The 14,335-nt window shown below is 45.8% G+C and overlaps 2 protein-coding genes across 3 annotated transcripts in view; one reads left to right on the forward strand and one right to left on the reverse strand.

Moving 5' to 3' along the window:
- The window catches only part of Syx5 (syntaxin 5), a 33,415-nt gene extending 31,596 nt beyond the window's left edge, over positions 1-1,819 (reverse strand). Inside the window, exon 1 of one of the 2 annotated variants that reach the window (XM_077694746.1) lies at positions 1,375-1,819. The gene's annotated coding sequence lies outside the window, so the exon portion shown is untranslated. Of the gene's footprint in view, positions 1-1,254; positions 1,274-1,374 lie in introns of those variants that run through there. The other variant, XM_077694747.1, reaches the window with a different exon arrangement.
- A 219-nt stretch (positions 1,820-2,038) lies between these two features.
- Positions 2,039-14,335, forward strand: part of Sirt2 (Sirtuin 2) — a 59,098-nt gene continuing 46,801 nt past the window's right edge. The window contains exons 1-4 of the mRNA XM_077694744.1: positions 2,039-2,195; positions 6,590-6,780; positions 8,487-8,517; positions 11,688-11,807. Of these exons, the coding sequence (XP_077550870.1) occupies positions 2,186-2,195; positions 6,590-6,780; positions 8,487-8,517; positions 11,688-11,807 (352 nt within the window). The 5' untranslated portion in view covers positions 2,039-2,185. The remainder of the gene's footprint in view (positions 2,196-6,589; positions 6,781-8,486; positions 8,518-11,687; positions 11,808-14,335) is intronic.

Raw genomic sequence — 14,335 nt, forward strand, 5'->3', positions numbered from 1 at the left:
AACCAGGGTGCTTCAAAGTTGGTTTCAGCTTCTTAAGACTGCGAGTTGCAAGCCAGAATTAGTGACCAGCTCAGGTGGTGAAAGATCATTTCCCGTGACCCCACCCCTTCGTCTAAAGGTGGACTGCTAGAAGACAAAACACAGGCGAGTGGTACGTAACTGTGAGTTGTGAGTCCCACCAGATGAAAATTGCAAGCCCCCACCCATGAAGAGGGCTGCAGGCAGATGGTTAGATCTGACACGCACAGCCACGTACACAAGGTGATTTTGTTTTCTCGTAGAACAGTTTCTTCAGGACTGACATCACCTGGACACGTACGGTCTGACGAGATAAACAAGCCCAAATGTCGATCCTTTTACTGACACACTAGTCTAGGGGCCCCCATTGACTTGACGGCCTTTACACTGCTAATAGGCTGCAGCTGTGAGGTGGGCCTCCTTGGTTCGTTTGTTTAATGGAAGTTTGATGCCTTGTTGTCAGGTTCTTTACACCCAAACGGCTGCAGCGCAGAGAATGTCCGGTGTTTATTCAATTGCGAAACTAAAATTCTGCAGACAGTCAGTTCCAATTACAAAGTGCCACGGATGATTCAATATTACATTTGCTTCTGTCAATCCATCAAGTATACGTTACGGCTAAAGGCGAACATTCAGAACTTTGAACGCTTTGTCATCACCATATAGGTCCTCAAGAATATATCAGAGGCCAATGTCCCTCCCATTCCTCTAGAAAAAATACAAATAAAATCGCTAAATCCGCACCAGCGGCACAAGCTCCCGCCAAAGCTCTATGCGGACAGATGTCAGACATGCCCTTCACTAAAAATGAGGAGGAGCTTTCCAGCCCAACAGACGTGCTCAGGCATGTACGACGTCACCTGAATGCATATGTTCGCTCCCAGCTGGCACTTTTCCTTTTATTTTTCTTTACACGCTGCTTGCAGAGCTCGTCCCACTAGACTGGTCATTGAAACATGATGCTCGCGTCGACTTGGCTCCCACCCCACGCCGCAGTGAAGACGAATATGCTAGATAGAGAGAAAATGAAAAAAACTGGCGGCGGTCGGCTCGACACATATGCCGCAGGTGAAGTTGGCCCGGCTCGCGTACTCACTTCCTCCCCGCCGGGCCAAGAAGCGCGGCTCTTGACGGCTTCAGGACGGCTTCTCAACAATGAGAAAAAACCGGCCGACACGCACGTACAGCTCACGCGAAGGCCGGTTCGGGCGGCTAGATCAGCTAACCGCTACTTACCGTGCACGTAGGACGACGATTATTTTGAACTTTTTAACGACACCACTCGGTTACTTCGGTCCAGAGGCACGCACTCGTTCAAAGAAACGGCACGCGAGGTCGACTGCCAGCGCGACTCACGTATGCGACGTGGACTTGTGGCGGCGTCAATTCATTGGCGAACGACTCGCGTCGTCCGGGCTGGGCGTCCACGGTGCGCAGAGAGAGAGGACGGCTGATTCCTCCACAAAGCGCCGCTTGAAGGCTGTCCGAATCTCACCGATCCCCGACACGGCGACGCCGTGCACAGCCACAGCTGAACTTCGAGGTTCCGCTTGACGAGAAGGCGCTGACGTCTTCTCGTTCCGCCTACAGGCTCCCGCAAATGCGCCCGCGAGGCGCTCAGTTGACAGGGGGAATTACCTCCGGCACGGCTAGCATTTCCCAAAAACACTTTTCGTGGCCTCAAGTGTGTAACACCACACAACACGGAAGATTTCGTCTGCCAAGCTCCGACAGCGGTCCGAAACAACGCCCCAGAAATGTAAAACTGGTAAAACAAAACCAACAAAAAACCAGAAACCTTTTCAGTACAAGACAAATGAGTTGTCGTCGTCGCACTGAAAGGGAGGTCCCCAGCGCCACGGCCAGAGAAGCCCATGTTTGTGCTTTGCAATCAGACCAGAGCACAAAATTTAGCCTTCAAAAATACACACTTATTTATTTATGATGAAAAAGTGTTCTCGGGTAAGGAACTGTTTTCTAACGTTGTTTACGACAGCTAGTGCCTATCGTCGCTATCGTACCCCCATCACCCCCGTCATCTATCCATTATGTAGTGCAGCAGTCGGTCGGGTACGTCGCGTGCTTTAGCCGAAGTGTTTATTCGTCCGTAATTTGATTGTAAAATTAATTGTTCCTCGAGTACTGTGGCTTAGCGGCCTCTGCTGACATGGACAAAGGTGAGCTCCGTAGTATTATTGCATGATACGCGATGTAGGTGCAATGTCGCGAGCCATCGGGGTTGGCTCGACTGGTGCGATGCTGGTTTCGTGTCGACGGACTTGCGGGTACGCCAGCCAAAAACGCCACCCCACACTGACCGTCGATCTCCTCCTCTTTCCACGCATTTTCACTGTCACGCAATCGCACTGCAATTCTAAATCATATAACCGCATTCCTAAAGCCCAGCTGCAAAACCAACGAAGTTTCTTTACATTTTCCCTAAATTCTCCTGGGTAACCTAAATGCTTAGAAAAATCCGCGATTGCAGGCCGTCGTGTGATGTATAGCAGTCTAAGGTGCATGTCACCATTTTCGGTCACGTACTGGTGACTGTCCATCGAGAAGACGAGAAGTGTGCACATTCTGTTCGGCTTGTACGACGAACTTTGTGTTAATAATCGGCCACCTTTACCTTTGCATTCGTTATTAATGCAAGGCTGCAGATTCCATAACTATAGTCCACAGTTCCTTGCTGCGATGTAAGCGGTTATGCGAACATGGACAAGGGTGGGCAGAATTTTAGAGTAGCATGCTTGGTTCACCTGGCGCACAAAAGGTAACTTATCAACTTACGGAAACAATAAATCGCAAGTAATAAATTAATCAGGTTACTAAACACAGGATAGTCTATCCGTACTGTTTGTACAGTATGACCGTCACACATATACAAATGCGTCCTGCAGAAAATGTGCATAGCTTCATATTGAACAAATGAGGAAACGCAGCCCTGCAGGCAGCAAGCATTAGAAAACTTGAAATTAGTTGGCCCGTTCTCTCTTATCATCACTTCGGCTCAGTTGTATTACAAGGTACGAACAAAATGGGCCATGCATTTATTGCTTGATGTACAGGCGGGGACTTAATATTCCGGACCACGCGAGCACGTGGCAAAAGCGACCGATGCGCACTCTGGAGGCCTGGCGCCTGTTGTTGAGACCGGCGTGGCGTGCATGTGCGTCCTTTTTTACTCACTGATTTTCTCGCTTCCTGCAGCGGTACTGCGATGCTCACTGAAGCACCGAAGAGCGACGCCTTTGTAGCATTCTCTTCATCACGATGGAACAATGTGATGATTGCGCCGGCTTTGGTGCAAGTGCTCCTCGCGTCCTGATAAGTGTGAACGCAGAATGTTTTATTTTGTGCTTTGTCGTTTATACACGATGAGATTACGGCTTCCGAAGGGCGTCGCCGAGTGCAGAGAGTATGAAGCACAATCGCAGGGTTCCGCGCTATCGACAACGAAATGCCGGCGACATGATTCGTGAGCCTTTATTTATCATCTTTATTTTGCATGCTACATGACCACTGAACCTATCTCACAGCCGGCCAGCAAGAATTGCGTGGAATTGGAGAGAGGGCGCGTGAAGTTGAGTTGCCTTCAAGACGAGCAACTCGCACGGCCAGGGCCCCTTGCCACTTCATTTACATGGTTTCGACCTTCATCGACCACTGTCCCAAGCCTCGCGACGCTGGCATGGTCTACCAGACTATACTTGACGAAGCTGTCGAGCAAAGTGGCTGAGGCACTTGGCAGGGCGTCCATTCCGAGACTCTCAAAGAGCCTCGTCATTGCTGCCGGAACTCGATTCCAGGCATGCGCAAACGTTTTGTATGGGGAAAACACTGCAGTTCTTGATCTGTTTCAGTTAGCCCTTTGCAACCTGAACCTTTTACCCCATTTCCGGCCGTTCCGGTCCGCAACCGTTTCAGCAGTTTCTCGCGCTGTGAAGCCATACACAAACTGTGCAACAAAAACTCACAGGATATTTATTTCTTCTTTTGCATTCTCCTTGAAACTCCTTTACCAATGTTTGAGCAGCGCGTGAAACACCTCAAAGCAGTCTTCTGGGTGCAGGCCAGGGTTTTTACTGCAGGTTTTGCAGGAAAACACAATTTCCTTCCTGCCTCCTATTGTTTTTCTGTTGCTACTAACAGCACGGTCCTTGTTTCTTTGGCCTGGGAGCTTGTAGATTAAAGGGCTCGTCCCATTTGGCCTTTACCAGCACTCCATACGTGCAGACGGGCCCCGTTTTTGGCTTGAGCCCTGAGATCACAAACCAGCTACGCATGAGGTTGATTGATTGATTGATTGTAAGGTTTAACACGCTGATGCAATGCAGGTGATGAGGCTAGCCATAGCGGAGGGCTCTGGATTAATTTTGACCGCCTGGGTATCTTTAGCGTGTGCCGAAATCTCGAACAAATGGGCAGAACGGCCATGTGTTCGCGTTTCGCCTCCATCAGAAAAGCGGCTGCCACGGCCGGGAATCGAAAAAAGAACCAGTTGGCTGCAAAAGGGGAACTGCTTTGGGATCAGATTGTTTGATTAGAAGGTGTTAGAAGGCAGCATGGTTGCCTGCAGTAGAGTTGCTTTCCTTATGATGATGAAGAGCCAAAGCCAAACTTAACGTGTTGATTGCAAGGCAAGTAGAAGAAAGCGATGGTACAGGAAGCACCAGACTGGAGCGGGCTTACAGCATGACAACTCAAGCGGGCAGAGTAACGTTCTCCGTACAACGGAAACACGCTCTGGCTTGCTGGTCAAGAAGCGAGCCTCTTCATAGTGTCCGCTGGAGCAATCGCAATAAGCGTTGACATGCTCCCAAGCAGAGAAGCACAAACATTAGTGGCGGTGCTTGTTTAGCACCCCCACCAAGTCAGAGAGGCGATGAGTCAGACACCGCGTTGATCTCGCACATTTCATTTCATTTATTAGTTCCTTCAGGGCCCAAAAGCATTACATAAGGAGGTGCAAATGCGTATAGGGAAGAATGTGTGAGAGGGTTCGAGGGGCATATTGCGATCTCAAGGTGGCCTGCGCTGATGTGCAGAGTTCCTTCTGAAGTCGAGGGTTCTATGGAGGTCCGTCTGGTTGGGTGACGTGTTGCAGTAGAAACAGAGACACCGACCAAAAGACACCGTTAGAAACTATTAAAAGCAACAGACTGGAGACTTTTCAGCTTCGCTGCAGAAGCTGTATTCAGAATGGGGTGAAGGAACAGTTCGTGAACTTTCCATGAACTTTCCTTCCATGAGGCGTCCATGAACTTTCACTCCATTTTCACTTTTCTCCATTTTGACTTTCACTCCATTTTCACTTCACCCCATTGCGTACAAGGCTTCCGTAGCGAAGCTGAAACGTCTCCTGTTTGTTGTTTCTAACGGTGTCTTAGCGGTTTCCTTTGGTCGGTGTCTCTGCTTTTACTGCAAGAGTTCCTTCTGAAAGGGGTCTCTGCCGCAAATCATGGAAGCCTTGCAGGAAAGTTTGACGGTGAGTCACATTGCACGCCACTGAAGCCTGTGCGCTGCGTCAGCGGACGCAGCAAAGTCCATTCATAACAGGGCCATCGTGCTTCCTCACGTTTTGCGTTTTGTGGAAGCTATGCAAGTTGCTTCGGGGGGGGGGGGGGGGACACTGGTCTTGGGGACCAAAAGTTTACCAAATTTTTTTATTTATTTATTTACAAATACTGCAGGCCCTATTCGGGCCCAAGCAGGAGTGGGTACATACATAGTACAGATACATTAATTGCAACTACCACTAACATATATTTGATTAGAAAAAAAAAAATCCATATTGTGTGTTAATTTTATTTGCAGCCTACAAACCCCAAAGAATGTGCCTGCAAAATATTATAGCTTTATCAAAAGTATTTACAAAGCCATTTGAACTTGCCTTAAATGACTAATTTCACATATGTTTCCAATGTCTGTGCCATCTTTTCTCTGAAGCAACTTTTTTTCCCACGAGGTCATCTTGGGATGTGCTGGTCAGATTTGTATCATTTTTGCTGCGTGCGAAAGCTCATGACCTGAGCAGTGCAATAAAACCACAAGCAGGGCCGTATCCAGAGGGGGGTTCGGGGGTTCGAACCCCTCTCAGAAACTTTTTCCAGGCAGCGTGTGAAAAATCTCCTCCCTTCTGGTAACTTATAACGCCCTCTGAAAAATATTTCTGGCTATGGCCCTGACCACAAGAATATAGAATTTCTGTTTGCTAGCACAATTGTTTATGCTGTTCCTTTTACAAAGACATTGGCAATTAATGACCTGACGTTTAATAAGCGTAGAGCAGCTGTAGAAATGATGCTGAAGTTACTGCCGTGGTATAGTTGCACTGCCTGGTCCTTTGAGAACACGAATGGATAAAAAGTATTAGAGTAAATAATTGCCCGAACGGAATGGCATGACATGTGGCACAACTCCGAACTTACACCACATAGATGAAAGCTGACTGCGTATGTGTGCTGGGGGCGTTAAAATTCCCTCGGTGTGTAAATCTCAAGCGCATAGGTTGAGAAATAAGGAAGACCAGTGTTCCGCCCTTGAGCAGGGGTGGTGGACTATGCAGGAGGGGGCCCCCCGGCCGAGCGGCTGCACCTCCTCGCTGGAGGAGCAGAGGAGGAGGAGTCCGGCACGTCCTCGGGACAGTCCGGCGGCAGCAGCAGTGCTCCACCAAGCTCCGAGGGCAGCAGCCAGCCGGCTTCTTCCTCCACCGGATCCTCCTCGACGGCCCCCGCTGCCTCCGCCCGAGACCTGCCGGTGAGCGGCTGCGTGCCTTTGAAGGAGTCTCTGGGACCACAAAAGTTGCTCGAGAAACCGTTTTTTGGGGTATCGCTTTTTCCTTAGCTTGCACAGTCATTCCTCCGGAAAGCTGATGCTACATGCTACCTCAGTGAGGAGCTACCGAGGGCCTTATGTCTTTGGGACCCTAGTCTGTGTATACTATTGTGAAATTTCTTTTTGAATTGAATGAACCTTTGAATTGAGTTGAAGAAAAAAAAAGCAGTACCAGGTACTTACAGAAGCTGGGCACGGCCACCGATTTCGATGAAAAAAAAAATAAAACGCTTTTTTTCATAATTTTGACCTTTTTTGCCACAAGTGGTATCGTGGGGATAGGAAATTCTCGAAAGGTACATCCCGGCATGTGGAAGATCATTTCTTTTGCACTGTGAAGCTGAATGTTTAAACCATCCTATAAGGGAAGCACATTTTGCATTTTTGTGTAGTTGTTTAATTAGCGTTATTCCTAATTGGTTAGCAGGAGTACTTCAAACCTAGAAGTTAAAAATGGTGTAAACTTGTGTGTGATTGCAAAACAAAACAAAAATAAAACTGCTTCCCACATAACTCCTGGTATCTATAAGGTTTTGCTGATTAGTTTTTTTCTATTCTCAAGAACTATCAGGGGTGGTTTTAAATTATTTCAGAAACTAAGTGCCTTACATCAAAACTAATTGGATAGTTGAAACCAGCTAAAAAAAACTGAACAAAGCCCGTAATGTTTCATCAAGGTTGGTTGGAAAGGAAAAACAATGTTTCTAAGACCAGTGGTTGCACCTTTAATATGGGTGCAACCCTGGTGCGACTAGAGAGGGGAGAAAAAGCTTTGCACAGGAGGGCAGCGTTCAGAGTGCTGTGGATGACGTCTATGTTCGCACAAGTGGCAGGAACGCGGGATGTGTGGGCCTAGCTTCCTAATTGGCATCCATGCTGGAGGCCACCTGTGTCAGCACGGGAATTGCGGGAACAGTATAGTCTTCCATTTTGCTTTGCCTCAGCTTTTAACTTTTTCGCAAGTGTGAAAGCACGCAAAGCGGTGCAAAATTAACAACAAACGTGTTTATTTACACAGATGGGGAATAAAAGTGTACTGTAGTAGGGAAATGAGGCACATTTCCTTCTGTTTTCTTTTCTTTTGTTGTAGCTGGAGTTTTTAGGGAATATTATCATCGGCAATTGTCTAGTTACATTTCTGACTCGTTGTAAAGAATGTACTATATATATTTCTCTTTCATGTGTCGTTAGCAGGACATTTTTCATTTCCAACTAGGCACTACTTCACGTGTCACAATGCATTGAAACAACTGTCCCGATTGCATTCAGAAGTATTTCGAGATAATATTCCAAAGTAGTGCTATTGGATTCCAAGCCGAATTGAATGTTGCGTCATTCCTTTCAATAGTAGGCAGCTTCAAGTATTTGCACATGTGTAGTGTTAACGTGTCAGCTTTAGGGTGACCCTGACTGATCTGACCAGTACTCTTAATTACGTAGTCCAAAACTGTTTCACATGCTGGAATGAGAGAGGCCGTCAGAATGAATGGGCCGTTCACCTTCCCTCCATTCCAGTGTTGCTGCAACGTAAGTCTTTATTGCCGGTACCAGGCCTTGCGGTACCGCTGGGTACCGAGGTAAACAGTGCGAGTGTGTGACCCTAATTTTGGCAATCGCCCCTGTTGCAGGCAGACGACCCAGAGCCAGCCGGGGACCTCTGTGAGTCCCGTTTTATTCACCTGTCTCCTAATTGTTGTCAAGTGTCTGACAGGCGTGGTTTGACAGCCCACACACTTGACAGCCCAGGCCCGTTCAAAGCGGTAGTATACTATCGACGCTTTCAAGTTCAAATTTTGGCGTTTTCCCATTCGAATACGACGCTTTCCAAGTGCGATCCGAAAGCTGGCGCCATCTACTTTTTTGTGGGGGCTTGCGGCACAAATGTTAATCAAGGGCTTGTCCAGGCTGCCTTTAATGCTAAAATTCGACAAATAAACAGCCTGTACAACAAAAGCGGTCGGCCCTTGGCCTGGTGCGAACACGCTTTCTACGATACAGACGCGAGCCTGGCAAGCTCCAAAGATGGTGGAAAAGGCATTCACTTATTTATTTATTTATTTATTTATTTATTTATTTATTTATTTATTTATTTAATTAATACTGCCAGCCTGAGAGGCAGTCCTTGGGCAGGGTGGGTTTACATGTTTACATTCACAAGGATGCAATAGTTAACTGGGTGCATATTAATACAACAGAAAAAAAATAACACGACACACGTTGACAACATTTGTCAAAGAATAAAAGAAAACAAAAGAAAACACAACAGAGAAAGCGCATACCTGCACAGAATTTTACACACGTGACACTTAACGCGCCACTGAAAAATTTGAGAGTCTGCGGTGACGTGGAGGTGTTCATTGCGATTCCAAGCCATCTTGGTAGGCTTATCGACGCGTTTTACAGCCGACAACATGGCAGAAGCGATGGTATGCCGATTACTGAGGTGCCGAGATTGCGCCACAAATGGTGCCGTCGCATTTAAAGCATGTTGTTTCACAGAAACGAAACCGCAACTGGTCTGAACAATGCTTTAGGAATAAACGTCAAAAACTACATTCCTACACTATATGCTTTTTGCCAGTAGCATTGCAGTTGTTGCTAAAGAAAAAAAAAAAATAACACTTGACACACGCATCAGAACTTTCGGACATGTGCAATCACATTGCAAGACAAGTCTGCATCATTGCGCTGCTGAGCACGAGGTCGCGGGTTCGATTCCCGGCCGCGGCGGCCGCTTTTCTGATGGAGGCGAAAAGCAAAAACGCCCGTGTGTACGAGATTTCGGCGCACGATAAAGGTCCCCAGGTGGTCAAAATTAATCCGGAGCCCTCCACTACGGCGCGCCTCATCGCCTGCGTTGCGTCGGCGCGTTAAATCCTACAATCAATCAATCAATCAATCAATCAGTCTGCATCATTCCACATAACTGCTGTTAGTTGTTGTGGCTGCCGCAGGTTTCGCAAGCTGTGTCTTCTTCCTTCAGGATTTACAAATTGAATACCGCTTTGTCGACCGGATAGATGATGTAAAGTGTGTCTATTTGAGCCCGTCTATGCAATGCATAAACAAACAGAAGTTCGACAGATTCACTTCAGTGTCTCTTTAAGTGACATTCGTCGCTCACTCTGTCTACTAAGCTTTTTTCCTGAATGGGACATTTTTGTGACTGGTATTGGGGATAGCACACTTTTTAGTCGCCATAAACGTAGAACGCTTTGGAAAGAAGGCTTTCGCGTGAGGACCTCCAATGAAGAAGAGCACGGTTGGGCTGGTCGTCAGCTGTAAAGATTGATGTTCCACAAGTGCATTCTTGCACAAGCTGGTCTTGCTTGCAACACATCCAGCGGCACTTAACCCTAAATGTTTTCGTTTTTTCGTTTTTTTTAATGAGGATTTTATGGAAGCAGCAACTGTGAGAAAACTGGCACCAGCCGTGAAGCTGTGCAAAGTGTTGCCAGTTGCCCTGCGGTGCTGCCTCCGAAGGCAATATCTAGTGCAGTCGTCGTCATTCCAGTTTTAAAAACAATGTGTCTAGACTTTGGTCTGCGCTACTGGTAACCCGAAAAGCATTGCTCCTAAAGCCTCTGCAGCTGTGACGTCTTCATTTTCCGTCCATCGAGTTTGTATTGCGAGAGTGAAGTTCTGGAGTGGCCAGAAACTGCTCAGAGCTGCTGTGGACAGGCAAATGAGAAAGACGGTTTATTTGGTTAATCGATTATTTATTTAATACACGTATCCTACTCTCTGAGGCCAGGATCATTACAGAGAGGAGTGGCGATTATTAGAAATAAATTTGGTGGCAATACGCTTGCAGTTAAAGTGATGGCAGTGGTGAAGGCAAGATGGTGGTTATATAAGTTCTTCGTTCGTGGTAAAAATGAATCAAAATAAACAGTGCTGCGTCAAGTGTGAACTTGGACCTTGAAGCAATGATCTGTGCACTACAATAGGTATGGGTCTTGTTGGAGTAAAGAATCCCTGGAAAAAGGCACAAATGAAACCATTTATGACATGGCTCTAAGCTAGGTTATCCAAGGGTTAGTTTCATTCACGAAACACTTGAATGGTGAGGATAATTACGGAGAATAAAATGAGCGAGTCAATTGTGGACGGACTAGAGATGATTTTTTTGTTTCGGGGCAGTTCTGAGTGTTAAGGGTTGGTGTCAATGCTGAGAGTGAAATGGGTTTAGTAGTCCTTGGCTGAAGAAGCGCTTCTCTGGGCCTCAAAAAAGAGAGGGTGAGGGCAGGGCAGGGGTTGTGATACAGTGGAACCTTGTTATAGTGAACACTGATATAGCGAACTAAATACGAACTTTGGTTGGCCACGCTTCATTTCAATGACACTTGTTGTTTAATAATGAAAGTAAAACTGTGAGAGCCACGTGCACTATTGGATATAACAAAGAAATATGTAACAAGTAGGCTGAGAAGCTTACTTGGAAAAACTCCCGTCGTCTGAAACGGCGGAAGTAGAAAATGCCGCTTTGTTCGTGGACACCGTGGAAAACTTCATCCTGCTCAGTGCTCTGAACAGCCACGAGGCAAAGATCCCACCCTTGCTCCTAAAGATAGGAACGCAGGCCTGTTTTGTCAAGTGAACTTTGTTCCATTGTAATTTCCCCCTTTCGTGTTCTGTTTCATTGAGCTTGAAATGCCACAAGGAGAATGACAAGGGTTACCTTGCTTACGGCAGGTTGGAGGATTAAAACGAGGCGTTTTTGTGTCAAGGATTTTTGCGGGAACCAGATTACCGATTGGTTTGAAGTGTTTTTCAGCTCTTCTGTTACAATGAGTATCGGAGTAACGGGGTCCGGCTGTGCGGTGCAGTGAGCCACCTGGGCCAGTTCCTGTATGAGAAGCTGCGCCTGGGGAACAACGAGGAGCCCGTGCATGTGCTGGACGAGCCCAGCGTCCAGGGCATCGTGCGCTACGTACACGGCGGCAAGTGTGAGTGCTCTGCCTACTCTCTCGGGGATGCCGCAAAGTTCTTGAGTGGCAAAACTCCGCTTTAAGGGGGGACCCCGCTCGTCTTAAAACAACGTCTTCTAACTTTCAAGTGAACTTTGTGGAACTTGCCAGGCTTGCTGCTTTTTCCCCGCTGATTTCCAATATGCCGTTACTTTTTCACTCGGTCAATTAGTTCCCAAGATAATAACAGATAATTCACCATTTTCGGAGGAACAACAAACAAAACAGTGTTGGTCATAAAACTGTAATCTTTGTGTTTTCCAATACTATGAACCTGGTGAATGCACTATAGAAGCGGTGTTTTTATGCATTGCTTGGGACTAATTTTACAGCTCATTAAACTTCAGTGTTCGAAATGGGCACTCAAAATGGTTCCTTGCCACTGGTGCCACCAAAGTTTAATGAGCTGTAAAATTAGTTCCAAGCATTACATCATAAAACTGCTTCGATTATCGCATTCAGCAGGGTTCATAGTATTCGAAAATGTAAGCAATATAGTTTTATGAAAGGCAGTGTTTTGTCCATTGTTCCTCCCGAAAGTGGCTAATTATCTTGGTAACTAATTGACCAGCTGAAAAAATAATGCCATATTTGAAATTGGTGGGGGAAAAGCAGTGAGGCTGACAAGTTTCAGAAAGTTTGCTTGAAAATTAGAAGAAGTTGTTTTAAGATCTGTGTCCCCCCTTAAAATCTTTGTTGGAGCCCAGGGGCCACTGCAGAGGGAAAATTGAACCTTGCTGAGCGTTTATTTTAATCACACAAACTGATAAAATGAAAGCTTTCTTTCCAAACTAGGAAAGATTAGATGGGGTAATGTTGTTCACCTTTGGGGCCACAGTTTTTCTCCCGTGAACTTGCGGCAGCAGCTACAAACACTTGAACACTACTCGCCGCAGTAAAAACGGAGGCACCGGCCACAAGAAACTGTTGAGAACATCAAAAACTTTAAAAACAACATCAAGAGACGTTTCGGTTTTGCTACAGAAGCCTTGTTCACAAGGCTTTCCAAGGCTTCTGTAGTGAACAGAAGCCAACAGAAGCCCTGTTGAAGCTACAGAAGCCAACAAGGCTTCTGTAGCGAAGCCGAAATGTCTCTCGTTTGTTGTTTTTAAATTTTTTGATGTTCTTTTAAGGGGACATGGCATTTAATTAAAACGATTTCTTTTAATTTTTAAGTAAACTCTGTGAAACTTGTCAGTCATGCTGCTTTTCCCCCACTGATTTCAAACATGGCATTATTTTTTTCGTTCGTCAATTAGTTCCGGAGATAATTAGAAGTAATTATCCATTTTTGGAGGAACAATAGACAAAACTGTATTGGTCATAAAACTAATCTTTATGCTTTCCAACGCTATGAACCCTGGTGAATGCAATAAGAGAATCAGTTTTTTGATGCATCGCTTGGAACTAATGTTACAGCTCATTAAACCTTGGTGGCACCAGTGGCAAGGAACCATTTTGAGTGCCCATTTCAAACACTGAAGTTTAATTACTGTATGGAAAGTGTCAAGAGCTGAGTCAAGAAAGTGTCAAGAGCCCTCTGGCAGCCGAGTCACCACGTTGCCTTTTTGTGGGCGTACATGACGTGCTTGTTTCATATCAGATCGGGTGTGATGAAACGTCGTAAATATTTCCGACATGACGCTCTTAGTAGGCAGTGATTGTTTACCTTGCGCTTTACGAGGGGGCGTGGCCAGTAAAACGACTTATTTATTCATGGATCAAAGTGAATCAAATTACGAGCTTTTACGTAACTAACCATTGTAACAACAAAACTGGCATCGGTTTCAGGACACCTTCTGTACTTTTTTTAAGTTAGGAGAGTAATTACCTGAAAGTTGCATTCAGCATAATTAATTGATTAGGCAAGAAGTCGACAAGACTTTTATGCCAGTGTGATCAGAAATGCCCATCCTGTGCAAAAAAGCCATTAGATTTTTGTTTCATTTCCTTTTAACTATCAAGAAAGAACAAGAGGAGTTTTGCCTTCCTTTTGAAATCAGAAATAGTTTCATGTCAAAGAGAAAGGGCAACTTCTGGCTTCCTTTCTTGATACCTAAAGGAAATAAAGCAAAAATCTAATGGCTTTCTTGCATAGAATGGGCATTTCTGATCATACTGGCATAGAAATCCTGTTGACTTCTTGCCTAATTAGACGTTTAATCGTGGGGCAACTTTGTGAAGATAATTAAATCAGTCTTCTTACTCAAAAAGTATAGAAGGTATTTTTAAACTGATCGAAGTTTTGTTACTAGGTTAGTTAACTACATAAATTGTCCCAATTTGACTGAATTTGGTCTATAAATAACAAAACTAGTTTAACTTGCCACTTTTTCCTTAACAGAAAAGCCGCGGACAATTTCGCAATGTGGATAAATTGGTCGCAGTTGGCACCGGACCGGGATAATTGGAGACCCATGGGAGAGGCCCTGCAGTGGGCGTAGAGAGGCTGATGATGGGGTTGATGTCCCCTTAATGGGGCTGTTTTACATGCTGCAGTCATTGCA

This window comes from Haemaphysalis longicornis, unplaced genomic scaffold, assembly GCF_048455015.1.
Source record: "Haemaphysalis longicornis isolate Haplotype H1 unplaced genomic scaffold, Haemaphysalis longicornis Haplotype H1 scaffold_13, whole genome shotgun sequence".
Classification (NCBI taxonomy): Eukaryota; Metazoa; Arthropoda; class Arachnida; order Ixodida; family Ixodidae; genus Haemaphysalis; species Haemaphysalis longicornis.